Source organism: Phascolarctos cinereus, unplaced genomic scaffold (assembly GCF_003287225.1).
Source record: "Phascolarctos cinereus isolate Bilbo 61053 unplaced genomic scaffold, phaCin_HiC Scaffold_5;HRSCAF=322, whole genome shotgun sequence".
Classification (NCBI taxonomy): domain Eukaryota; kingdom Metazoa; phylum Chordata; class Mammalia; order Diprotodontia; family Phascolarctidae; genus Phascolarctos; species Phascolarctos cinereus.
The window spans coordinates 448,404,668-448,432,269 of record NW_027555958.1 but is presented as its reverse complement, the minus strand read 5'-3'; the positions used below and the strand labels follow the sequence as shown (position 1 = coordinate 448,432,269).

At 48.3% G+C, this 27,602-nt stretch overlaps 1 protein-coding gene across 8 annotated transcripts in view; it reads left to right on the top strand.

The window, feature by feature from the left end:
* Positions 1-19,329: 19,329 nt before the first annotated feature.
* EFCAB14 (EF-hand calcium binding domain 14) overlaps positions 19,330-27,602 on the top strand; it is a 37,726-nt gene continuing 29,453 nt past the window's right edge. For 3 of the 8 annotated variants that reach the window (XM_020987663.2, XM_020987665.2, XM_020987660.2), the window contains exons 1-2: positions 19,330-19,834; positions 20,243-20,391. In XM_020987663.2, coding sequence (XP_020843322.1) covers positions 19,590-19,834; positions 20,243-20,391 — 394 coding nt within the window. In that variant the 5' untranslated portion in view covers positions 19,330-19,589. The remainder of the gene's footprint in view (positions 19,835-20,242; positions 20,392-27,602) is intronic. The other 5 variants (XM_078156618.1, XM_020987664.2, XM_020987667.2 and 2 more) reach the window with 2 other exon arrangements.

The following is a 27,602-nucleotide window of genomic DNA, read 5'->3' as shown; positions in this document are numbered from 1 at the left end:
CCGAGGTCCTCTGCCTCTACTGAACCTCCTCTTTCTCCCAGTAGCAACTTTTGGAAACTCTCATTCTTGTTCTTGAAGCTTCTGTCACCAGCCTCAGCGGCCACTGAGCTGAAGCATCCCTCATACTCTTTCCATGACTGTGCCAGACTTTTACATTCATTCCATTACCTGGTCTTTCTTCCATCTTCTCTGCATTTCTTTTAAAAATCTAAGTTGGTTGGGGAGTTTCCCTGTGCACCCATATGACTTCTTCAATCAAATCCCATTTTTCCTCCTCACTGGATTTATTTTCTTTTGTGTCTTACTAACTTCATTCTTTGGCATCTGCCATCCCTCCAGAGCTGACTTCTTTCCACTGAGGCATACTCCATGGGAGCCAGCCTACTGTAGATTTCACTAATTTTTAGAGCTGGAAGGTATCTTTCTTGTGGACCTTCTTAGTTGTCTTTGGCATCTATGGGCTGAGGGTTCTGGAAACCACCACTGCTACCAGTAATTCAGTTGTCCTGCAGCCTGGTTCAGGTTTGCTGAGGCCCAAGTCTGCGCTGGCATGGCCTGCACTGCACTGTGCTCATCTCTCACCCTGATGCAACAAACTTTTCCTGCTGACCTTCCAAGTTGTTTTCAGCTGGAAATTTGTTTCACTCCATCTTTTTGTGGGTTCTGCTGCTCTAGAATTTGTTTAGAGTCATTTTAAATGTATCTGCAGGGGTTTAGGGGAGAACTCAGGCAAGTCCCTGCCTTTACTCCACCATCTTGGCTCTGCCTCCCTCTGGAAGGTATCTTAAAGGCTACTGAGTCTAATCCCTCATTTTACAATTAAGGAACATGCAGTTCAAAGAGGTTAAATAACTTGCCTGGGGTCATACAGCTATGATTTTTCTCTTAACCCTTTGAAATCTGCCTCCCCCAATCTAGGGCACCTGCTCACCCTTGGCTGGACTTCCTTTCCTTCTCTCTCCCAAGCCCTGGAATAGAGCAGTAGATTTCCTCCAAGGAATCCACTCATCATCCACACTCCAGCAGCCCTGTTAGTAAAAATCAGAGGTGGAATGGAACTTCCCTTTGTTAGATCCTCCATCATTTGAAGGATGAAATTGTGCTAAGGCAAAACAATAATTATACCCTTATAAACTGCTCTGCTTTCAGGAGAGGGAAGGGCAGAGGCAGGGGAGAGAGAGTGGAAGAAAGAAAGAAGAGGGAGAGAGGGAAAGGTAAAGGAAAAAAGTGAAGGAGAGAAAGAGAAGGAAGGAAAAGAAGAACAAAGAAGGAAGAAGAAGGGCTTTGAAGGTCAAATGGATAATTTTGTATTTGATCCTGGACGCAATAGGAGTTTATTGAGGAGGGTGACATGACAGGACCTGGGTTTTGAGAAAATCACTTTAGGGGTTAAATGGAGGGTGGATGGGAGTGGGGAGACACTTGAGGAAGGCAGACACGCCAACAGGCTACTGCAACAATCCAGGCTTGAGATTATGGGGGCCTGTACAAGAGGGTGGCAGGGTCAGGGGAGAGAACGGGATGGATTCAAGGGATGTTGCACAGGTGAAATGGACAGGCCTTGGCATATAGGGGCGGGGGGTGAGAGATAGTGTGGAGCTGAGAATGACTGCTAGGTTGGAGCCTGAAAAACTGGGAGGATGGTGTTGTCTGTATAGTAATAGGGGAGGTAGGAGGAGGGAGGGTTTAGAGAGAAAGATAATGAGTTGTTTTGGACATATTGGTTTAAGATCTCTACTGGCCATCCAGTTCAAGATGTCTGAAGGGCAAGTGGAGATGTGAGATTGGAGGTCAACAGAGAGATTAGGGTAGGATAGGTAGACTTGGGAATCACAAGCATATGAAATCCTTGGGAACTGATAAGATAACCAAGTGAAATAGTATAGAAAGAGAAGAGAAGAGGAGGCAGGAAAGAGCTGTGGGAGGCCACCTAAAGTTAGAGGGCGTGATTGGTAGGAGGATCCAGGAAGGGAAACTGAGAAGGAGCAGTCAGAGAGGTAGGAGGAGAGCCAGGAAAGAATTCGAACCTGAAAACCTAGAGAGAAGAGATGACCAAGGAGGAGAGAATGATCAACAGTGTCAGAGGCTGCAGAGAGGCCAAGGAGAATGAGGATGGAGAAAAGGCCATTGGATCTGGAAACCAAGATCACTAGAAACTTTGGAGAGGGCAGCTTCAGCAGAATAAGGTTGGAAGACAGACAGTAAGGGGTTAAGAAAAGAGTGAGAGGACAGAAAGAGGAGGCCCCAGTTGTAGATGCCTTTTCAAGGAGCACAAAAGGTAGAAGGGATATAGAATGACAGGGATGGAAGGATCAAGGGAGGGATTTTTTAGGGTGGGGGAGGCATGGACATGTTTATAGATAGTAGGAAATGAACCAGTAGAGAGAGGAAGATTGAAAATAAGTGAAAGAGGGGGCAGCTAGGTGGCACAGTGGATAGAGTACCAGCCCTAGAATCAGGAGGACCTGAGTTCAAATCCGGCCTCAGACACTTGACACTTACTAGCTGTGTGACCCTGGGCAAGTCACTTAACCCCAATTGCCTCTCCAAAAAAAAAGAAAGAAAGAAAGAAAGAAAGAAAGAAAGAAAGAAAGAAAGAAAGAAAGAAAGAAAGAAAGAAAGAAAGAAAGAAAGAAAGGAAGGAAGGAAGGAAGAGAGAGAGAGAGAGAGAGAGAGAGAGAGAGAGAGAGAGAGAAAGAAAGAAAGAAAGAAAGAAAGAAAGAAAGAAAGAAAGAAAGGAAGAAAGAAAGAGAAAGAAAGAAAAAGAAAATAAGTGAAAGAGTAGGAATGACAGAAGGGGCTATCTGCTGGAGGAGGTAGAATAGAATGGGATTGCTTCAACAAGTTGAGGGATTGACATGGTTAAGAAGTGAGGCCACTTCATCATGTGAGACAAGAGTGAAGGAAAGAGTAGCTAAAGGCATCTAAGTGATGGGAGATGAGGAAGAGGAGAGGAGAGGGAGCTCATGAAAAATGGCCTGTTTTCTGTAAAATAAGAGGCAAAGTTCTCAGCTTAGACAGTGGGGGGAAGAGGAGTCATGGGAGGTTTGAGGAGGGATGAGAAGATTTGGAAGAGCCACCATGGACAGCAGGAGAGTGAGTTAATAAAGAGAGGTGTAATAAAATTGCCGGGCATCAGTGAGGGCCCAGTTGAGGCTGCACAACATAAATCTGTAATGGACCCAGTCAAAAAGGTTGTCTGATTTCTCCCACCTTTGTTCAGCAGTCTGTGTGGTACAGGTTCCAGTCACACTGTTGTTCATTTCTTCCCACCCCACAAAGCACCAAAAAACACGCTTCAGAAAGACTGAGTAAGGCCAATGAAAACACTTCCTGAAAGCATTAAAAGCAATCGATTCTGCATGCAAAGTACACTCCCAGACTCAGAATGGGGCATCAGAAAATGCTGATTGAATGAACTGGGACCTGTAAAGAATTCAAATTGCTCGCATATAGCCCAGTCCTAGGAAACAAGTGGGATAAGACAAGACGCCCTCAACCCAACAGTCTCCCTTTGGAAAGCCCAGGCTAGTCTGGAGTCTTCATCTCTGTTCAAACAAAGCAATAATCGGAAAGGTCCATTTGACAGCATGGCAGGGTCATTTCTCCTCTAAAATCTGTGGAGTTGAATATTCCTCTGACTTCAGCCAAAAGGAAACTGTGACAGGAAGGTCACTATCCTGCCGAGCCTTGTTATCCTCTCGACCCCCTCCCCACCTCCCAGCCCAAGCAATCCAACCATGAACAACTCTAGAGAAACAGGGGAAATCTGTGACATCTCAGCTCTGTGACCTCTGCGGCTGCCTACTGGATAATGCCGAGCCAGTACCAGCTGGTGTGGAGGGTTTGAGAAACCACAAGGTCCTCATTTTGCCAATCACTATTAAAGGAGCCAACTAAATTAGCCCTGAGACACACAAAAGCCAAAAACACACATTCAGAGGGGTAGCTCCCCATTCATGAGTGACCCCCCCCCCAACCCAATAGATATCAAAAGCATGTGACCTAGCCCAGGATAAACACCTTAACAGGCAGGCTGAATCTCAAAAAGAAAAGCTTGTCTTCACATTGGTCAGTTTGTCCTGATGGAGGAGGAGAAGAGGAGCCAATCCCATCTCGATTCTTTGCTGCCCAACATCAGACAGTCATTAAATGTTCCCAAGCTCAGAATCCGAGTCACAGAATGTTACCTGAGAATGGCCAGTCAGTCAATAAGTATTTTTTAAGAATGTACTGTGTAGGGGGGGCGGAGCCAAGATGACGGAGTGAAAGCAGTGACTTGCTTGAGCTCTCCCCCAAACCCCTCCAAATACTCATAAAAAAATGGCTCTACACAAATTCTGAAGCAGCAGAATCCACAAAAAGACAGAGTGGAACAAATTTCCAGCCCAAGACAACCTGGATGATTCATCAGAAAGGTGTATCAAGCAGGGCTGGGAGCCCAGCGCAGCGTGGGCGTGCAGGACACCGCAAACCTGGAGCAGGCCCCAGAGGACTGAATCGCGGGCAGCTGTGGAGGATTCCAGACTCCTCAATCCATGGATGCCAAAGACAACTTAGAAGGTCAGCGGGAAAAGTCTGTTTCTGTCAGTGGTCAGAGAGGAAGGGGGGTCTCAGCTCCATTCCCCAAGAGCCTGGCGGGCGGGGGGGGGGCAGCTGCTTCCTGAGCTTCCGTCCCACAGACTGAGGGGGAATCCAGTGGCTGATCAGAGAGGGACTGCAGGGATCTCTTTGCCAGCGCTGAGGCAGGAATCTCTTGCTTTGCCCGTGTGTGGATCTGGGTCACAGTTCTGGGCGGCAGTGCTGGGGTAAGGAGGAGCGCTGGCATGGTGGAGCTTGTAGTGGCTGTGGAGAGGAACCCCTCCTCACAGTTACGGGACAGAAAGGAATACTTGTGGTCACAGGCCAGGAAAGGAGTAAACACCTCGCCCCTTATCATACCACCTTGGAAGAACTGAAAATTTACAGGTCCCTACAAGTATCTCTGAAAACAGCTGTACAAACCCCTGAAGCTTGGGACAGTACACTCTCCACATTGGAAGCAGACTCTTACCTTAACAAAGAGTTTAAAACTCAAGTAATTGGCTGGGATCATGAGCAAGCAGAGCAAAAAGAGTCAGACTATATTATCTTACTTTGGTGAAAAAGAAGATCAAAATATACAACCAGAAGAACAACAAAATCAAAGCTCCTACATCCAAAGCCTCCAAGAAAAATATGAATCAGTCCCAGGCCTTGGAAGAGCTCAAAAGGGATTTTGAGAAGCAAGTAAGGGAAGTAGAGGAAAAACTGGGAAGAAAATGAGAGTGATGCAAGAAAATAATGAAAAACAAGTCAACAGCTTGCTAAAGGAGACCCAAAAAAATACTGAAGAAAATAACACCTTAAAAATAGCCTAACCCAAATGGCAAAAGAGGTCCAAAAAGCCAATGAGGAGAAAAATGCCCTAAAAAGAAAAATTGGCCAAATGGAAAAGGAAGTCCAAAAGATTACTGAAGAAAATACTTCCTTAAAAATTAGAATAGAGCAATTGGAAGACAGTGACTTTATGAGAAATCAAGACACTGTAAAACAAATCCAAAAGAATGAAAAATTAGAAAACAATGTGAAATATCTCATTGGAAAAACAACTGACCTGGAAAATAGATCCAGGAGAGAGAATTTAAAAATTATTGGACTATCTGAAAGCCATGATCAAAAAAAGAGCCTAGACATCATCTTTCAAGAAATTATCAAGGAAAACTGCCCTGATATAGTAGAACCAGAGGGCAAAATAGAAATTGAAAGAATCCACAGATCTCCTCCTGAAAGAGATCCCCAAAGGAAAACTCCTAGGAATATTATAGCCAAATTCCAGAGTTCCCAGGTCAAGGAGAAAATATTACAAGCTGCCAGAAGGAAACAATTCAAGTACTGTGGAAACACAATCAGGATAACACAAGATTTAGCAGCTTCTACATTAAAGGACCGCAGGGCATGGAATATAATATTCCGGAGGGCAAAGGAGATAGGATTACAACCAAGAATCACCTACCCAGCAAAACTGAGTATAATCCTTCAGGGGAAAAAATGGTCATTCAGTGAAATAGAGGACTTTCAAGCATTCCTGATGAAAAGACCAGAGCTAAACAGAAAATTTGACTTTCAAATACAGGACTCCAGTGGAACATGAAGAGGTAAACAGGAAAGAGAAATCATAAGAGACTTATTAAGATTGAACTGTTTACATTCCTGCATGGAAAGATGATATTTGTAACTCATGAGAACTTTGTCAGTATTAGGGTAGTTGAAGGAAAAAAATTGTATGTATGTATATATATATAGATAGAGGGCACAGGGTGAGTTGAAGATTAAGGGGTCATATCTGGAGAATAAAATTAAGGGATGAGAGAGGATGATACTCAGAGAAGAAAGGGAGAGGTAGAATGGGGTAAATTATCTCACAAAAAAAAGAAAAGAAAAGTCTCTCACAGTGGAGGGGAAACAGGGGAAGGTGAGAGGGAATGAGGGAATCTTATTCTCATAGGATTTGGCTTAAGGAGAGAATAACATACACATTCAATTGGGTATGGAAATCTGTCTTACCCTACAGGAAAATAGGGGGAGAAGGGGACAAGAGAGCAGGGGGTGATAGAGAGGAGGGCAGATTGGGAAAGGGTAATCAGAAGCAAATACTTCTGAGGAGGGACAGGGTCAAAAGAAAGAATAGAATAAATGGGAGGGCAGGATAGGATTAAGGGAAATAGAGTTAGTTTTTCACAACATGTCTACTAAGGAAGTGTTTTGCATAACTGCACATGTACAACCTATATTGAGTTGCTTGCCTTTTCAATGAGGGTGGGTGGGGAGGGAGGAAGGGAGAAAATTTGGAACTCAAAGTTTTAAAAACACATGTTTTAAAAAAATGTTTTCACATGCAACTGGGAAATAAGAAATACAGGAAATGGGGTACAGAAGTCTATCCTGCCTACAGGAAAAGAAGGGGAAGGGGATAAGAGAAGGGAGGGGGAGAGATAGAAGAGAAGGCAGACCAGGGGAAGGGGTATTCAGAATGCATGCCATCTTGGGGTGGGGGGAGGGGTGAGAAATTTGGAACTCAAAAACTTGTGGAAGTGAATATTGAAAACTAAAAATAAATAAATTTATATTAAAATAAATAAATAAATGTTTAAAATAAAATTAAAAATTAAAAAAATTTTAAATTCAAATTTAAATTAAAAAAAAAAAAGAATGTACTGTGTACCAAGTGTTATACTAAGCTCTGGGGACAGAAAGAAAGGCAAAAGAGAGTCTCTGGGGGCAGCTAGGTGGTGCAGTGGATAGAGCACTGGCCCTGGAATCAGGAGGAGCTGAGTTCAAATCCGGCCTCAGACCAGACATTTGACACTTACTAGCTGTGTGACCCTGGGCAAGTCATTTAACCCCAATTGCTTTGCAAATAAAATAAACAATGTTAAAAAGAGAGTCTCTGCTCTCAAAGAGCTCATGGTCTGATGGAAGAGACAGCCAGAAAACGACTAGAGACAAACATACACAGGACAAATTGGAGGCAATGTCCGAGGGAAGGCACTAGCAGGAACCAGCATCAGGAAAGGCTTCTTGTAGAAGGTGGGATTTTACCTAGAACATGAGAGCTGGGAGGGCCTTTAGAACAGAGAACATGAGCTAGGAGGGATCTTGGAATAAGGAATTTCAGAGCCAGAAGAGCCTTAGAAGAGAGAATGTCCCATCTGAAAGGAGCCTGAGAACAAAGAACATGAATATTGGGCCTTGAAAGCATCTCAGTAAAGAGTTGAGTCTAGGAACATGTCAGAGCTGTGAGGGACCTAAGATTATGGAACCTAGAATGTCAGAAGTGGGAGAGAGTTTAGAACAGGGGAAGGCCCTTGGCACACTGTTGACTCCTACTGAGCTTGTGACCAATCAATCAATTACAGTATTCATTATCAGAAAAGCACATCAAAGTGTGCCAGGCACACTGTTCTAGGCACTGGGGATACAAACAAAAAACACAAAAAGTGAAATTCCTGCTCTCGAGGGAAAAAAAATCCTATGTGGGCAAAACTGATGCCAGAGAATGAACTTGTCCAATATCCCATAATCCCATAATGTCCAATATCCTAGTTAGTCAGTTAATAAACATTTATTAAGCACCTACTCTGTACCGGGCACAGTGCAAAGCACTAGATAGCCCACCGGGGACATCTAAATGTCCTAATCCAAAGTCACAGGAACAAAAAAAACAAAGTATAAAATTCAGAGTTGTTCATAAACACAGAATGTGCTTCAACTCTCTGCCCTACTTGTCACAGAAAACACATGGTTCCCCTCAGGTCTAAAGTCCTCTGCCAGACTCTGCATTTCCCTCCTTCCCAACCTATCTTGGAGCTGCCAGACCTGTTCACAAACAAACATTCTAGGTATGAGGAGGAGGAAGGGAGGGAGTCCTGAGATCTCCCAGTCAAGACCAGAGACCAGAAGTGCTCACCCGTCCTCCAAAGACTGTTCTACGGGAGACCAGAAAGAATGCTAAATTGGCCATTAGTAAGCCAGGAGCTTCTGGAGGCCAAGGCTATGATTCCCCCTTCCACCAGGCACTCTCCAGGACAAGGTTGTGTCTCCCTAAGAGTGAATGGTCCTGAATCCCCTTTTACATTACTCTTTTGGAAAGCTTATAATTAGTGAAAATGCCGGATAAATCACTCTAAGTTACAGATACTCTAAAAATGGGCCAAAAGGGAAGAAAAAACTTCCCAATCAGAGTCTTTCCATGTGACTAAAACTACCAGAGAAGTCCCACTGCACCTTCAGAACAAAAGGACCCAAGAAACTGCTCAGGTCTGAGACACCCCGTCCGATGTCTATGAAAAGGAAAACCAAAATCAGTCAAAAAAAGACTCCTTGGAATCTAGTAAATGAGTAAGTTGGGAAGTGGGAACCAGTCATGCAGTCAAAGTAAAGTAAGGGATGGGAATGACAACAGGCAGGTCCTTCCTAATCCCTGAAAAGCATCTGCTTTTACCAGTGCCAGTTACAGGGGTGAGCAGCCATGACCAAAGGCCCTGGGCCCCTTGGTGGCCAGTTCTCCCTGTAGACCTGGGAGGGGAGACTCCACTATCCTTGGTACTGATGCTACAGTTACAAAATTGCTTTTTATTTTCTGTCTGCTCTTCAGCTGGGGCTAGAAAGGAAACCACCTTCCCCCTCTTGGTGTCTTTTCTCTTTTCCATGGGCCTCCAAGTCCATCCTAAAACTATGAGATAATTATCTTAGCTCAAAGAGATGGCCAAAACCCCAAATCCTGGAAGCTCATGTAGACGCAGACCATTTCTCTGAACCCATGGTAGGAGGCAGAATCTATCTCCCCTTTTGAGAGGGTTGTTAAAAATTTACTAATGTGGGGGCGGGGGCGGGAGTATTTATTAAACTCTTTCCATGCGACAGGCACTGCACTGAGTTCTGGGGACAGAAGTACAAATGCAAAGACAGCCCCTGCCCTCAATGGGGCTTACATTCTAACTGAGAGAGACAATGTGAAAGTGGTGGTGGAGGAGGAGTGTTTTGCACTGAGAAGTCCCTGGGCTGCTGAAGGGAGTCGTGGAATGAATAATTCACATCTCCTTCCCAAGAATGGTAGTTCTGAATAAGGGGTGTGGAGATGGCTGGCAGGCCTAGGTCTGCTCAAGATTAGATTACCACTAAAGAGTGGGAAGCTCTGAAGGCCCTTCCTTGAGTCTCTCCCTTTCCGATCAGAGCTCCCCAGGGCAGGTCCTTGTCTCATCTCTGCCCAGAGACTACACCTCCTCCATTAAGCTTCTTCTCGATGACTGCCTCACAGGCCCACGTGGGTGGCTGAGCACTACCTCCTGCAGCTGGGGGCACTCTTGTGTAGTGATCACCTATAACTGGGAGGTGCCACCCCGGCTCCTTCTCTCCTCTCCTCTGTCCCTTTCTTCCACCCTTTCCATCCATCTTCAGAGAACCCCAGTCTCAGAATACATAGATCAGCCTGTCCCTGAGCAAGGTCCCTCTCCACAAACCACTGGACAAGTGTCCCCTTCCCAGGCTTTGGCTGAAGATCGACCTACCATGAGAGGGAGGCCCCCAAGTCCTGAGACACCAAATCTAAAGCACCTCATTTTACATAGTGGGAAACTGAGGCCCAGAGAAAATCAGCTAAACTAAGGACATACAGGTAGTACACAACAGAATTGGGGCTGAACTGAATGAGGTCTTCTAACTGCAAGGCTGATGCTCTGCTTGGTCCCAGAGGACAGGATGAGGAGCTCTCTCCAGTTCACCCCATCTATACTTGTTTGCATAGAGCCATTGGCCTGTCATCTCTCTCCCAGTAGATGACAGCCCCTTGATAGGAGGGACCATTTGGGGCCTGTCTTTGTATCCCAGCATTTAGCATTGTGTCTCACACATGACAGGTGCTTAATAAAGACCTGTTGATGGCTAATATGGAAGTGTGTTTTGCATGACCTCACACATATAATTGATAATCATAATTCTTGCCTTCTCAATAGGTGGAAGAGGGGCTGGAGGGAGGGAGAGAATTCGGAACTCTAAAAGAATTTTAAATGAATGTTGAGAATAATTTTTTTTTAATCTGTGAAATGAAAAAATTAAATACTGTTGAATGACTGATAGATAGAAGTAGGACTTAAGATTGTCATTGCTCCTGATTCAGCCCTCCATGTCCAAGCAGAGCAAGGCTGATCTCTCCTTCACATGACGATATTTCAAATACTTGAACAAAATCCCTCCCTGTGTTCCCTGAGTCTTCTCTTCCCCAGGTTACAAATCCCCAACTCCTTCAACCAATTTTCATCATCTCAGGAGTGCCTGAGCCTGAGGTTAGAGATCTGTAAGATCAGAGAAGCTTAGAAAGTAATGAAAGATCAGAAGAGCACGTCAAAGTCTAAGTTGTCTGAAGAAAGCATGCCCTAGGAGGCTAGCCCAGAGTCAGGCAGGCCAAAGGTTAAGACGCTGAACCTTCACAACATCTATGAGGCTTCTGTGCCTGGCTGTTTCCCTCTGGCCTACTTTTTGACCTAAGCTTCGTGCTCTACACCCCTTCAGTCTATACTGAGTCCCAGTTTGCGTCTTTCTTCCTGCCTGCTGTTACACACCAGCTCCCATAGCCTGACCCAGCCCCAAAACCTGGACCCTTCAAGCCAGATGGACCTAGAGCTCAGTACAGACGACTGGAATACCAGGTTCTAGGAGCAATGTAGATGAGGAATGCTTTAATAACTCTAAAGCAAGGGAGGCAATAAGGCATATGACTGGCAGGGGAGAGAATCAAAGAAGGCTTCCTGAAGGAAGTGGCCTTTGGGGATGGGGTATGACAGAACCATCACCCCAAGGGCAAGCTCCACAAACCAAGCTTGAGAGGGAGGTCGCAGGAGGACCTCACCCCACTCCTTGCCTTTTTTAACTACTTGTTTTTGCTCACTAGTTGCTAAGCTCTGTCATTCCTCCCCACCGAAGGCCTGCATAATGAATAAGACACTGAATTTGGAGTTAGGAAGATCTGGATTCAAATCCTACCTCCAGCACTTATTAGCTGTGTGAGCCTGAGCCATCTGTGAAATGGGGAGCTGGTGTCTTTTTCATCACGGCTCAGGATCTATGCTCCTATGATCTCAAGTCCTCTCAACACCATCTAAATTGACCACCCTGGAGAAAAGCCCTGACTGCCTCACCCTAGGTAAGCTTCAGGGTTGTGGCTAGGCAGAGATGAGCAGGGAAGGATGCAGTCACGTCTGTAAGTTCAGAGAGAGTTGCTTCTATGGCTAGGTCTGCCTCTCCTACTCTTTCTCCCTCCAGAACTGAGATCTTTCTCTTTCCCTTTCGGGCAATGATTCACAATGGGTAGGGCTAAAGGGATTGAGATTTGGAGGTTGGATCCCAGTAGCCCCTGAGCTCACCTCAAGTCAGGGGCTCCCAGGTATACATTTTAGCCTTCCTTCTCTCCTGGTGCCTGGAAGCCCCATAGAGTCTGGGGGCAATCAGAGGCTCTCTGAGGGCAGGCATCCCTGTGTTCCCCCTCAGACCAAAGGTTCTCCAGGACATCTATTCCGAATAGCGGCTCCCTAGGGACCGGCCTGCATGTCCCCTCAGACCAAAGGTTCTCCAGGACATCTATTCCAAATAGCGGCTCCCCAGGGCAGGCCTGTTCCAATTTTTTGTCATCCTTCCCTATAGTGCCCTACCTGGGGCTCTAGGCCTTAGGGCAGAATCCTCCAAGTGTCTGAAGCTCAGGTCCCTGACCAGGGACAGCAAGCACAGCAGGGTATCTTCTTAGTGATGCAAGCACAGCTGTTTCCTTACTGTGGGGCTTGGCTTGCCCTCAGTGAGCCTCCATTTCCTTCTCTGCCTTATGATGGATGATCATTACCATGTTTTCCAGCTGTAATTCTCCCGTTACCCTGATTCTCTGATCTAGCCTGGACAGCTGCTGTTGAAAACCTCCCTGTTTATCCAATGGGCAGCAGGGGGCAGCAGAGGGCTATAAATGGTGATGAGCTCTGCTGAACTCTGAGGGTTAATACAAATACAGAAATAATAACTAGTCATAACTCCATACTGGATCAGCAATTTGAGGTCCACCTGTGTGGTCAATGCCTGCACAAACTTCCCCTTAAAGATGGCCTTTAAGGGTCCCTGAGGCTGAAAAAGTAACTGCCCTGCCCCCAGTTCAGCCTGGCCAGGAGCTTAGAGATAATTACCTGCACAACTTGCCTTTCTATGGCCTCTCAAGGGGCACAAGGCACACTCTTTACACCAATTCTACGAAATATTCAGGGGAATTATTACTACCCCCACTTTACAGATGAAGAAAGTGTGGCTCTAAGATGAAAAGAGACTAGATTAAAGCTCAGGTCTTCTTTTTCCACTTCTACCACTCCACGCTGCAAGAGGAATGACTCTCTAGCCCTCTTGATTTTCCATGGGGATCAGAGGGGTTCAAAGAGTCAAGCCAACTCCACACCCAAAAGATGGAGATTTGACTACACAGTGTTGCATCTAGAGAAAGCTTGAGGATTTGAGTGGCCCGTACCTTAGACGCAATTCTCTATCCTCTTGCAACCACCCCAATATCCAATCTGTTGCCAACTTATGTCCTTTCTACCCCCATGCCATTTCTTCCTCCCCCACACTTTTCTCCATGCCTGTTTTTTAAATAGTATTTTATTTTGTCCAATTACATGTAAAGACAATTTTTAACATTTTTTCATAAAATTTTGAGTTCCAGATTTTCTCCCTTTCTCCTCCCTAAGATAGTAAGCAATTTGATACGTTATATGTGTGCAATCATATAAAACATTTTCATATTAGTCATTTTGTATAAGAAACAGAAAAGGAAAAAACTACCCCAAAAATAAAGTGAAAATAGCGTGATTCGATGTGCATTCAGATTCGATCAGCCTTTTCTCTGGCAGTGGACAGCACTTTTCATCATGAGTCCTTTGGAATTGTCTTGGATCTTTGCATCACTGAGAACAGCTAAATCATGCACAATTGATCACCCTATTTCACTGCTGCTACTGCGTACACTGTTCTCCCAGTTCTGTTCACTGAACTTTGCATCAGTTCATCTAAGTCTTTCCAGGTTTTTCTAAAGGCATTCTGCTCATCTTTTTTTTTTCTCTTTAATAGTATTTTATTTTTTCCAATTACATGCAAAGATAGTTTTCAACGTTCATTTTTGTAAACTTTTGAGTTCCAAATTTTTCTTCCTCCCTCCCTTCCTTTCCCCCTCCCCCCTCCCCCCTCCCAAGACAGCAAACAATCTGATATAGGTTATATATGTACAATCACGTTAAACATATTTCCATATTAGTCATGTTGTGAAAGAAGAATCAGAACAAAAGGAAAACCACAAAAAATAGAAACAAAAAAAGTGAAAATAGCATGCTTCAATCTTCATTCAGACTACATAGTTCTTTTTCTGGATGTGGTTAGCATTTTCCATCACGAGTCTTTTGGAATTGTCTTGGATCATTGTACTGCTGAGAATAGCTACGTTATTCTTAGTAGATTATCATACAACGTGGCTGTTACTGTGTACAATGTTCTCCTGGTTCTGCTCACTTCACTCAGCATCAGTTCATATACGTCTTTCCAGGTTTTTCTGAAAACACCCTGCTTGTCATTTCTTATAGCACAACAGCATTCTACTACAACCATATAGCACAACTTGTTCAGCCATTCCCCAATCGACAGGGATCCCTTCGGTTTCTAATTCTTTGCCTCCACACCATTTCTCATATACATTCTTTTCTCTTCTGACACTGCCACCACTCAGCACAGACCCTCATCACCTCCCACCTGGACTACTACCATAACCTGCTGGCTGGTCACCCTGCCTCAAGCTTCTGCCCAGTGCACCTAGCTGCCAAGGCAGTTTTCCTACAGCCAGGGTCTGCCCTCCTCCTCATTAAGTCCTCTGTATGACATTTAAAGCCCTCCACCTGGTCCTTTGCTACCCTTCCAATCTTCTCACTCTAGCCTGTCCTCCACTTTCTCTATGACCCCGAGACACCAGCTTTCTTGCTGTTCCATCTCACAAGTCCAAGTCTTTGTTCCAGCTGTCTCCCATGCCTGCAATGTCTTCCTCCCTTGCCTGGCACCTACTGGTTTTCCTGGCTTCCTTCAAGACTCAGCTCAAATCCCACCTTCTGCTGAAGGCATTTCCCGATTTCTCCTCTTAGTAGTCTCTTCTCCATGAAACTACCACCCATTTCCACTGAACATATCTTGTTTGTTCATGTGCTGTCTCTCCCACTGCAATGTGACCCCCTTAAGAACAGGTACTAACTCCTGCCTTTCTTTGTATTCCCAATGATGCAAATGGTGTTAGCCCAAAGGAAGCACTCGAGAAATGCTTGTGGCCTGAATGACCAAGTGGTCCAGAAGGACGACTGCCTAAGTTTGATGTGAGAGTGAGATTGGTAGCATGGGAAGAGGCAGCATTGTCATTACAGAGGAGTGAGAGTACAGGGAGTTTGAGGCAACTGTTAGGGAACTAAAACCAGGAAGTCTGTAGAGACCTATCACTTCCACTTTACAGAGAGGTAAACTGAATCCCATAAAGAGAGCAGTAATAGAACCTGAAATAATGATGAATATAGCACCTCATTACTGGAAAAGAAATGCCCTCTACAACGTGCCCAATGTGTGTGTTGGGGCGGGGGGGGATCCTAGCCTTTTCAAGGAGACTTCCAGAGAGGGGGACCCACTACCTGCCAAGGTAACCCATTCCACTTTGGGGTAGGGCTCATTACTACTAGGTTTTTCCAGATATCAGGGCTAAATCTACCTCTTGGGGCAGCTAGGTAGCACAGCGGATAGAGCACTGGCCCTGGAGTCAGGAGGACCTGAGTTCAAAACCAGCCTCAGACATATAACACTCACTAGCTGTGTGACCCTGGGCAAGTCACTTAACCCCAACTGCCTCACCAAATAAATAAATCAATCTACCTCTTAACAACTTCCCTTCACTGCTCCTGGCTCTACCCTCTGGAGCCAAACTGAACAAGGCTGACTCCCCTTCTAAGGTTCGACCCTTCAGATACTTGAAGGCCACTCTCAGGACCCCATCTTCATCTTCACTGGATGCCCCTATGACCTGGTCTCCAGTTTCCTTGCTCTCCTGTTCTTTCTCAAAGTGAGACAGCCAGCTGCCGAGTCTCAAACAGAATCCTGGGGTCCAGCTGGGGACAGTAACGACCGGATTCCTTCAATAGCCCGTCCTCACATAATGGTGGGAATGAGGCCACTGCTTCCTCTAGGAGCATAGGACCATTGTTCTCAACATTATTTTGGTTCCCTGCCCCCACTCCTACCCCTCCCTACAGACACATTTAGCTTTTGCCTCCTTGAGGACCGTAGGGCCTCCCTCACATCTGGCACAGCTGTTTACCTGGAAGCTGAAGCGGATGGTGAGGAGAGAAATTCTAGGAATCCTAGAATTCTAGGACTTCTGGGAAATTCCAAGAGCCCAACCACCTGCAGCTTGGAAAGGGGCCAGCTACTATGAGCTCCCCAGGGCTGCGAAGCACCTGTGGGGTGAGGTGGCAGGTCCTCTGGCTGTTAAGAACGGAAAAATACAGGTGCCTATTAATTGGGGAATGGGCATGAAAATTATAAAACATGACAGTAATGGAATATTATGCCATATGAAATAGTAGCTAGCTGTCATTTATCTAGGGGCAGCTAGCTGGCGCAGTGGACAGAGCACCAGGCCTGAAGTCAGAAAGACTCACCTTCCTGAATTCAAATCTGGCCTCAGACCCTTACCAGCTGTGTGACCCTGGGCAAGTCGCTTCACCCTGTTTGCCTCAGTTTCCTCATCTGTAAAATGAGCTGGAGAAGGAAATGGAAAATCACTCCAGTATCTTGGCCGAGGAAACCCCAGATGGGGTCACAGAGAGTCAGACATGGACTGAACAACAATAATCATTTATGTAGCACTTTAAAGTTTGCAAAGCATTTTATAAACATTATCTCATTTAATCCTGGGAGGTAGGTGCTGTTATCCCCATTCTACAGATGAAGAAACTGAGACAACCAGAGGTTAAGTGCAGGAGGTTAAGTGCAGGATTACACAGCTTTTCAGTATCTGAGGCTGGATCTGAACTCAGGTCTTGCTCACTCCATTCCAGGTCCACTGCTTACTTCAGCAAAGATTATAGATTGGGTCTCTAGGGTCAAATACTCCCTCAAAATGCTGTGGGACCACGCCTCTATAAAGAGTTTATGACTGGGCAGTAAAAAGAGAATGCAGAGAAACAAGAACAGGAATACAGTGGGCAGTACCCAGAATGGCAGAGATGTTTTCCCCACTGACCTGCTGGCAGCTGGGGTGCTGGCCGGGTCAGGCTGGTGACGCCGCCTGGACCTGTGCCCAGCGGGAAGGCCACGTTCCTCCTGGTGGGTGGAGTAAGCAGCCGGTCAGTGTTGGAGAAAGAGGGATGTGAGGCCCAGGGAGGCTGCGGCCAGGGGCCAGGCTGGCGATGGCTGCCTGGAGCTCAGGGCCTGAGTCCACCCGTGGGTCTGCAGGCCTCACCACCTGCAGGCAGTAGGTCAGGCTGGTGACCCAGCTTTGTGACCAGAGAAGCTTTGGTTTGATTCCCAGCTGGGCTACTTAACACATAAGACCCGGAGCAAATCCCTGGGCTTCAGTTTACACTTCAGTAAAATGGAGCCACTGGATAGGATGCTATCTAACAATTAAACAAGCTACAAGCATTTATTAATATCTACTTACTGCCTGGGCACTGCGTTGAGCTTGGCCATACAAAGGCTAGGAGGAATTGGTCACTGCCCTCAAGAAGCTTGTTTTCTAACAGAGGAGGCAGCGTGCACATGTACAATGCAGTAAAGGCTGGTTCCCACTGCCCTCCTCCCTGTGATACAGGGGCAGCTTCTGCCTGCCCTGGCTGATGGATCAGTCTTTGGAATGGGTGATGCCTCGGGCTGGGGCTGGCTTGTGTCCCTGAGACACCACAAGCCCTTGTCCCAGAGACTGACTGCATGACCTTCACCTGACTGGCATCCTCCGGGCTAAGCCATTTTCCTGACCAGGTCCTAAAACTTACTGACGTGGTGCCCGAGGGCCATCCCAGGGTGAGCATCAGGTTCATTCTATGGGTGTAGGTGAGAAGCCCTCACCTCGGCACCGTTCCCCAGCTCCACTGAAGGTGAGGTCACAGCAGTCATGCTGGTCAGGGATGGGGACAGAAGGGAAAGTGGGGAGCTGAGCCTGACTCTTTGCCTCAGACCCCTCTGAACTCCCCCAAAACACACCTGGTTTTATTTTCATACTTAGCATTTCCTGCTTCCCTGAGACATAATTATGACCACAAAAACAGTAACAACAAAACTCGGAGGACACATGACTGAGATGGTGCGTACCCTCCCCTCACTATGGCAGATCACAGCCCATCTGTAAGGTAGGTGGCCACCTTGGGGAGCCACCCAGTCAAACCACTGATCCCCTGCCACTTCTCTCATCCCTGCGCAGGGCTGGTTCTTAGAGAACAGTCACCCCTAGGCTCTGTCACTGCCAGGACTCCAGGCTTCACAGCAGGCAGAAGAGGGCAGAGCGCTTGCTTGGGTCCTGGGCTGCCTGAACCAAGGAGCATTTCTGTCCTGTTCTGTGTCACCAGGGAAACAACCATAGACATGATAATAACTGGTTTTCTTCCCCAGCACATGCTGCATTATTTTTGCCTACTCAGCTCGCTCCCTGACCTCAGATGAATCGGGTCAGTTCTGGAAAAGGAATTATCAAGAAAGCACTGAAATGAAGCAATCCCAGGGATTCAGAAGGGCATCGCTGTTCCAGGCTTGGAGTTAGGACAGTCCGGTTCTCTTCCAGCTCTGTTTGACCTCGGGCTTTCACTTCCTGACTCTGGGCTGGCTGTTTTCCCCTACAGGATGAATCAAACAAGGTTTTCTCTGTGCCAGGCCCGTGCCAGGCTCTGAGGGCTACTGGTAAAAAGGACAAAAGCATCCTTCCTCACAAGCACCTCATCTTTCACAGGACTTTCCATCTGCTCTGTATAAGCTTATGTATCCATCCGGGGGTCTCCTCGCTAGGTGGCAGGGAATGTTCTTGCCTTCCTCTGTATGCTGGGGACCCACTCCAGTGCCTGGCACAGTGCACACAAGAGCTTCATAAAATGCCGGCCAACAGACCCGCTGACTCATTTAGAGCACCTGCCTCTCTCTGTGAAGTGGAAACTGAGGCAGCCCAAACTTGGCTAAGGTCACACTGCCAAGTCGCTGTGCTGAGTTCGGGACTGGAAGCTTGGCAGATTGGTACGGGGAAAAAAGTATTGGATTGGGAGTCCCATCTGTGTCGCCACTTTCTAGCTGTGTGTCTTTGGGGGAGTGCCTTTACCAATCCGGTCTCAGTTTCCCCAGCTGTCCTATGGACTGGACTCCAAGGTCGCTTCCAGCTCTACCCTGTGGATTCCCGACTTTGGGCAAGTGGGCCTCAGTTTCCCCATCTGTACCACGGGAGAGGGGTGTGGTCAGCGGCCTCTTCCAGCTCTAGAATTACGGTGTTAGGCTCCCCAAGTGCTTAGCATGATGCCTGCCACGTAGCAGGCGCTACAAACGCTTGTTCCCTTGTCCCTTCGCCGCAGCAGCCAGCTCCGAGGGGGCGCTCCGCTCGGGAGTAGGACCCGCGGGCCCTTTAAGGAGGCCCCGCTCACGCCCTCGTGACGTCACGGAGGGCGGCCAATAGGAGCGCGCGTTGCTGGCAGGAGGGTCCGGCGGCCGCGGCCCTGGGGGAGGGGCGTGGGGACCGGGCCGGGCCATGGCCATGGGACGGGAGCGGAGCCCGCGGCCGCCCGAGGCCGAGTCGGAGTCGGAGCCGAAGCCGGAGCCGGAGTCGGAGCCGGAGCCGGAGCCGAAGCCGCAGGCGCCGAGGGAGCGGAGCGGCTGAGCAGCCCGCGAAGCCCCCGCCCGCCCGCGCCGTCCCCCCGCGTCCCCCCGGCCGGGCCGCGCTGGAGCCCGGCGGCTGCTGCTCGGTCCCGGGCGGCCCCCTCACGCCGCCCAAGAAGATGAAGAAGCGCAAGGAGCTGAACGCGCTCATCGGCCTGGGCCCCGGCGACGGGCGCGGCCGCAGCCGCCGCAGCCGCCGGGCCTGGAGGGGCGCCGCGGGCCACCGGCTGCTGCGCACCGAGCCGCCCGCCTCGGGCTCAGCGTCCAGCTCGGAGGACGAGGACGACGACGACGACGAAGACGACGAGGAGGAGGACGAGCGCGGCGGCGGCGGAGGGGGAGGCGCCCGCGCGCGCTTCGCCAGGTGGGAGGGGGCGCGGCGCAGCGGGGGTGCGGGAGGGGGTGGGGCCGGGCCCCACGGCAGACCCCCCCCCCACCTCAGCCCGGCAAAGCGAGGGGCCCCCAGGCGGGTGGGGGGAGGCATCCCAGGCATGAGGGACAGGCGGTGCAGAGGCACAGCGGTGGGGAACTAGGAGCTGCCAAACCAGGCGCCGCGGTGGGACCGAGGAAACCCATCACCCCGGGTCTTGTAGTGAGGCACGATTTGAACCCAGGTCTCGGACCCCCTCCCTCTTGGTAAAGACGTCTCTGGTCCTTCCTCAAATGGCCCCTTAGCTCTTGAGGTCGCCTTTCCTCCCCCACACTCTGGGTCGGGGGCTCAGCTGCCCCCAGGCTCGGGCGCTCACGACCCGGTCTGCGGGTTTGTTTGCAGGGGAGACTATTTTCGCTGCTGCAAGGTCTGCTACCCCCTGTGCGCGTTCGTGATCCTGGCGGCGTGCGTGGTGGCGTGCGTGGGCCTGGTGTGGATGCAGGTGGCCCTCAAGGAGGACCTGGACGGCCTCAAGGATCAGTTCAGAATCCGTGAGTGGGGGCCCCTCCCCGCGGGAGGGGGCAACAGCCGGGCTAAGCTGGGCCGCCCACTTTGATTGAGACCATGCGTGCCAGCTGGGGTCTTAGAGCAAGAGTCCCCCCTCTGTCACTCTGGGTGGGTGCCCTCTCTGCCACGACACCTAGAGGAACCGTTTGGGCCACGAACAGAACCATCCTTTGGAGCTTGTCTGGTCCCAAACCCCAGGGTCCCCTCCGTGCATCCCAGGAGGACCGGCGACTACAAAGGAGAGATCAGCTAAGTGTATTGGGAGGAAGGGTGATGAGAGAGGAAGCCTCGGGGCTAAGAGCTAGGCAGCAGAAGGAAGCCCGGGCTCGGGGCTCGCCTGGGTTCTTCTGGGCCTTGGTTTACTCCTCTGTGACTTGAGGAAACTGGATTAGATGACTATTGATCTCTCAGCTTGCTCTCAGCTCTTGCCGTGGACATAGCTGGACTGCACCTTCACTTTCCCTGCCTATAAAGGGCGGCAGTCAGGCCATTCTTATTCTCATTACCAACCTGGCAGGGATCTTTGAGATAACTCTGAATGACCTTCTGTTGCTTTGAGCCCCCACAGAAGAATCCAGAGAAACACAGGCCATAGAACCTTTCAGAGCTTTTCAAGAGATCCAGTGTGAGAAAAGAAGGGTCCTAAAAGTGCTAGTGTAGGTGGTTGCTAGGTGTTCGGCTGTCGGCGCAGAAGGAGGCATATGCTGCCAGTCTGGTCAATGTGTTTGCTCTACTTCCCTGTGTTTATTATAAGAGAACATTCTATTGGGTGGAAATGGAGATTAGGCTATGAATGATGTGTGTGTGTGTGTGTGTGTGTGTGTGTGTGTGTGTGTGTGTGTGTGTGTGTGTGTGTGTGTACACACGTACATGTACACATACAAGAAAACTTTTTAAAACAAATAGGTTTCCTGGGCCAAAGAAGGAAACGCATTTGCCAGCATCTTCACAGCTGGGGCCAGTGAGTTTGGTTAATTAGGTCAACCCCCATCCACATACCTTCCCACCCTTTCTAGGTTGTCCTTTTATTCATGGTAGTCTTTTACAAGTTGTAATTAACTTTACCACCTATGAATGTTAACAGGATATTTCCAAAAGTAAGGAGCATATTTTATTGGAAAACAGTTCATTTCATTACTTGTTTATTTATTGAGGCCCTTGTAGGTGCTGGAGGGACAGCAGTCCCCACAAGAGGATCAGAGGGGCACAACTGGCCCTCCCACAGGAGGGGAATTGAGGGCCTGCCTGGCAGAGAAGAGTGAGGCAGGCCTCCAGTGAGGAAGGCGGCCTGTCAGTGGACTTTAGAGCCACTCCCCAATCTCTAGAAAGCCTTAGCTTCATAGAATCCTAGGAGGCTCAGAGGGACAGCTCAGCCTTGACTTCGCTGGAATATGCCCTTAGTGACTGTCTTGAGTTAAAAATCTCAAGTGATTGGGGACTTGCAGCCTCCACAGGTGGGCCTCCAGCCCCCCAAGGGAGCCCCTTGTTGAGGACATTTCTCCTTTTACATCAACCTGCAACTTTACAGAACAGATTCCCTTAAAATAATGCTTAGCTTATCTCCAGATAGTCTACAAAAGTCTTCTTGGCAACCCTAAACCTGTAAGACAGTATTTAAGCTAGTTGTTCATGTTGTGACTGATTGATAAACAAGCTAACTCCCCCTGACACCATCCTTGTAGAAGGAAACCGTGAAAGCCAAGCTTGTCTGAAGTCTGAGAGTCCTTGGCACCAGGGATCAGAAGTAAATGTCTCCTGCCTTCCCATCCCATGCCTATGGGGTCCTGCCATCACAAGTTGCCTCTAGCCCAGGCCCTTTTTTTTTTTTGCTGTCCACAATCACTCAGGCTCCCAGTCTGTCCTGAGAATATCTAGCCCTTAATTAAACTTCTGAGGGACTTTCCTTGGAGAAGAAGATAATGCTGCCCATGTTCTGAGACCTTCCTCAGTTAAGGGGCTGAGGGGACCTGTAGCTGTTCTCTTCGGAGCCTGTGTATCCGTCTGACCCATTCTCCTTATCTCTACATAGAATCAGTTTATGATGGAGTGGAATTTATGTTTGAGTTAATTTTCCCTTTTAGCCCCGTCCAGGACACTTTACCAAATGGAGTATTATGACCAGCTGCTGGTGGTTCTGGTGTGCTTCAGTCCAGCAGTGTGAATCCTAATCCCAGCTGCAGGGTGTGTTTTTCAGAATTTAGGGGGACCATGATTGCATGGGGGCGGGAGGTGGTTTTTACTTCCCTTCCAATTGTAGCGTTTTTGTGCCTCTGTAGATAGATTAATGAGGTAGTTGATCAAAGCCACGCTCCAGAGTTTGTCTGCAGGGCCCAGATGTTTCAGTGCAGTAGGGCCTGGTCCATTGCCCCTGCCAGCATGCCTGTTAGAGTTCTGGGCACCTCTGCCCAGCGAGGCATTAGGGAGGACCCTGGTGGAGGAAAAGCTTGGTTTGGCTTGTACTTTATAACCACCAGAGACACCTTATGCCCTGACCTTCTTACAACTTTGTGGCCTTTAGTATGGGATGGGGACATGCTGGAGAAGTGGCAGACATTGCTGAAGTCGTCTCGGCTGGCATTTGGTTTTGTAAAGGGAATATGGTCATCCTTTGGTCGTTTCCCCTTCTTGGAGGTGAGGAAGGGAAAAACACCAGCCTTCCCTTTGTCTACTTAAGAAGTCAGTGGCCCTGGGATGGTAAGGAAGTGGACTGAGAAGCTTTGGAGTCTGCAGTGACTTCATAGCCAGAGCTTCCAGATCAGGCACCACCCAGAGCTTCTTTCCTCTACTTCCCTCGGGCCTCACATGCTGCCTCGAACATAGTAGGCACCTCCTCAGTGACTGTTGACCCCAGCAGGCCCTGAGTGATTGGAGGCATGTGCCAGTGAGGAGACAGACCACAGAGAAGGGCCAGTGTGGGGCTTCCTGGAGTATTCTTCTTGAACGGTATTTACCCAGACACCAGGGTGTGGATGTTTGCCTTAAAGAGCCTCTGAATCATCTGTTTCCCCAGTGAGCAGAGGGATCATTGGTGGGTACCAAGGAAGACTCGTCCAGTGGGCAGCTGGGAATCTTCCCTGCAGCCGAGTCATCAGTGTTGCACGAGGTGCTTTTGGTGTCGAAAGCTCATGAATTAGTCATTGGGAGCTGTTTGTTATACTTCCTCCTGTTTATTTAATCAGAGTGCCTGTGCTGTCCTCCTTCCTTGGGAGAGCACGCTAAAGGGGCCCTACCCGGCCGCCATCCTCTGGGGCTCAGGCCAGGCACACGGGGACTAGCTCAGCTCCTTATCACCCCTTCCCTGGAGAGCCTGAAACTGGGGTGACTCCTGTGGTTGTCTCGCACTCTTCTGGTAAAGGAGGTGGAGAGAGAGTGATTCGGTAATTGAGTCAGATGGGTTCAGAACTGGTCAGGTGTCTGCGCTCAAAGAACAGTCGTTAATGATTCATTGTGCACATAGCAGTTGTTCTCTAGTAGAGCACTCCAGGGACCTGTTTTGGGACCTGTGCCGCCTTATTTTTATGAATGACTGGGATGAAGGCCTGGGTGGCCTGCTCCTCAGACTGGCAGGTGACTCAGAGCTGGGAGGGGCACCTAACAAACCCACCGGATGACTGGGTCAGGATCCAGAATGACCTTGACAGGCCTTAGAATCCAATAAGATGAAATGTCATGGGGATAAATGTAAAGACATGCACTTGAGTACTGAAATCAACCTTGTAAGTATAAGGTAGGAGAGGCATGGATAGACAGAGATTGTTCTGAAGACGATCTGGGGGTTTCAGTGGATTTCAAGCTCAACACAAATCATCAGGGGGGTGTGGCAGCCAAAAGAGCCAATGCCGCCTTGAGCTGCATTAAGGCAGGTGGAGCTCCCAGGAACAGGGAAGTGGGCGTCTCTCTGTCCTCTGTCCTAAACAGATGTCATCGCAGGATTATATTCAGGTCTGGAAACCATCGTTTATGAACACTGGCAAGCTGGAGCATTCCCATAGGTGGGCAAACAGGTTGGTGAAGGGCCCTGAGTGTGTGACGTATGAGGATTGGTTGGAAGAAGTTGGGGCATTTGGCCTAGAGGAGAGCTGACTCAAGGGACGTGAAAACTGTGCAAGTATCCAAAGAGCTGACCTGTGGAAGAGGAGTTGGGCAGGACCAGGAGCAGCGGGGCGCTGCAGGCTGGAGGAGGGGAGCCTCCCCAGGGAGGCCAGATGTCCCCGTGACCAGCACGTTCTAGTGGCGGTTCTTTTTGGGGGTTCAGCATAGAATAGAAGGCCACTGAGGTCCTTTCCCATTCTCAGATTCTGTGATTGGGAGCCTGGCTCTGTCATGGCCCCAGAAGAGAATGTCATTGGTGCATGGAAAACTCCATGCCAACTCGGGATCAGGATCAGTATAGCCTTACGCTATATAGCACTCACCAAGCCGGCCTGGAGACTCCTTCTTAGCCCATTGGTTACCTGTGCCTGCGTGTCTGGCTGGTTTTTGACACTATGCCCAAATATTTATCTAATTCAATAGATAACCTTCTCAAAGTGGGCAGCATTGGACAAGGGAAAGAGCCAATGGCCTTGGGCTTACATCTTACCTCTGATGCTGACTCCTTTGTTACCTCGAGCAAGTCATTTCCATCCACCCTGTCAGATGAGGAGGTTGGACTTGGTGTCTGCTGAGATCCCTCCCGGCTCCAAACCAGGATCCTATGAGCCCATCTCAGATAGCCAGGGCACCATTGGGGCAGGAACACAGCCCGGATTAACATGGAAGAGGGAGACTTGTCTGATCGACTTCACATTGCCATCCTTTTCATTGGGATTTGGTGTGAACCACTTTAGGCATTTGGGGCACAGGATTAAGAATCTAGTGTTTGGGCCATAGTTTTTTATCTGTAACTGAAATACACACCACGACCCCTGTTCTGATCTTGGATATGCCCTCCCCTACTCCCACCCCATGGCCAGAGACTCCTACCTTGTATTGATTGGGTGTAGAGATACCTTTATGGAAGGTGAGCTCCTGGGGCTGGAGCATGGTTTTCTTTTGGCCTTGTATCCCCAACACATAGCCCAGTGGTTGGCACACAGTGCTTAATCCGTTTAAAGGCTCACTGCATTGGTTTAAGGTGACAAATGTGAGCAATCTGCTTCTCTGAGGTGGAAGGGACCCTAGCATTCATAACACTCAGGACCTGCATTTTACAGATGAAGAACCAAAATTCAGCCTGGGGTCGGCAAGTCAGGGGTGACTTGACTTGCCTAAAGAAACAGCTGCTTCGTGCCAGAGCTGGCCAAGGCTCCCACTCTCGGCTGCCAACATTCCTTTTCTGCTACACCGAGCTGGCTGTGTGGAGCCCTCACCTGATGTGGCTTGTTAAAGGATGCTGGTGGTGAAATGTAAGGGTATACTTGCCCTTCCCCTACCCCCTTACCTTTTCTTTTTATAGTGCTTTATTTAGCTTCTCTGACTACTTTCGACTCCCTTCTCTACTGAGAGAAATTACTATTTTCCACTGTATCAATAACTCATTATTGATTAGGATCCAGACCTTTTATTTCCTCATTCAGGGACCAGCCCCTGGAGGTCAGTCAGTCAGTTCTCTGAAGGGCATGGCTGATAGAGGATATTGCCCTAATCCTCTGGGAACCTGCTCCTCAGTCTTGAGCAGGACCTCACCCAACTAGGAGACCTTACTTCTGTTTGATGTGTAAACAGGATATAACCTAGGTAGATTCTTGCCCTTAGGGAATAAGCCCATGTCCTTGCACCCCTCCATTGGAATTTAGGGTGACCCATCTCATGGAGGAGAAAACCAACCAGAGTGGTCTGGGTAGAGGTGGATTTCTCTGTGTGGGTTGCCAGAGGCTGCTAAGTCTCATGATCAAGCTGCATTCTCAGCAGGAAGAGGTGAACGTTTTTAGCCCCCCTCTTCATTTAAATGGCCACCAATCAGGGTTGATTTTTCCTATCAGGAGCATTTCTTTTCAAAAAAAACATTGAAAGCATTTGATATCTCCGTTAGGAGTCTTTGGTGACTGAGAGAAACCTCTGACCACCAATTTATTGATTACTAACTAGCCTAATTAGTAAATTGATTATTAATTACCCAGAAACTCTGTCGCAGGTTTTTGATTCATTGCACTACCTAACATTTTGCTCCATCTCTCTGTGAAGATTTGGGGAGGTGTTTCCTCAAAGTATATTATTGGCTGGCTCTTTATAGCAATTTGTTAAGAGTTAACATGTAATAATGAGCATGCAAGCAGTGCTAGGGCATGGGGGGGGATGTGCATGTTTCATTTGTCTTAGTTATTTTTAGTGCTGTTTGGGTAGAAAATTGTCACTTAAAGTTGTAGAAACGATGTGGGTCCTCCAGAGCTCACTGGTGCTGGCCCAGTGCATCCTGAAGGTCTCTTAAAAGTGCCAAAGTATCAAGCCACGAGTTAGCTGGTGTGTCTTTGCATCTCTCCTTCCCTGTATCCCTCCCCCTCCTTCCATTTTGACCTCTAGGCTGGCATTCAGGTAGACAGCAGTGTCTTCTTTTTTATAAAGAGCCTTAATCAAGCAGAAGGTGACCCTCAGTACAAGTGCAGTTCGTAGCCTGTCTTCATTTTGTAGGTTATTGAGGCCCCACATCCTTTATGAACAGAGCAACAAAGAAGACTTTGGCCTCATAACTCCCAAAGCAAAGGCCCTGCAAACTGCCCTACGTGTCTCTCAATGACCTGATGTCCAAGATAAACCCTTCCCCCAGCCAGGCCCAAATCTAATTTGAGCTGGTCAGAATTCTCAGCCCCCTCCCTGCTTATGGGCCAGTGTGGCTGGTGAGCAGGCTGATTACAGCTGAGGCTTAAGATCTTAGCGAGGAAAAGATAGGAAAGGTTTAGCTAAGTCATGTGGTAAAGTGATGACTCTCCCCACCTTTGTCCTGAGCATAAGGACAGTGTGATATAAAATGCTAAATGTTAATAGTGCACATTTGAAGGCCTAGAGGAAAAAGCTAACATTTGTATTGTACTTTGGAGCACACAAGGTGCTTCTGCAGATGTTATCTCATTGGATCAGGTCCTTACAGGTACTGTAAGGTAGGCAGGGCCAAAATTATCCCTATTTAACACTTCAGAAAATTGGGGCTATAGGGGCAGCTAGGTGGAGCAGTGGATAAAGCACCGGTCCTGGAGTCAGGAGGACCTGAGGTCAAATC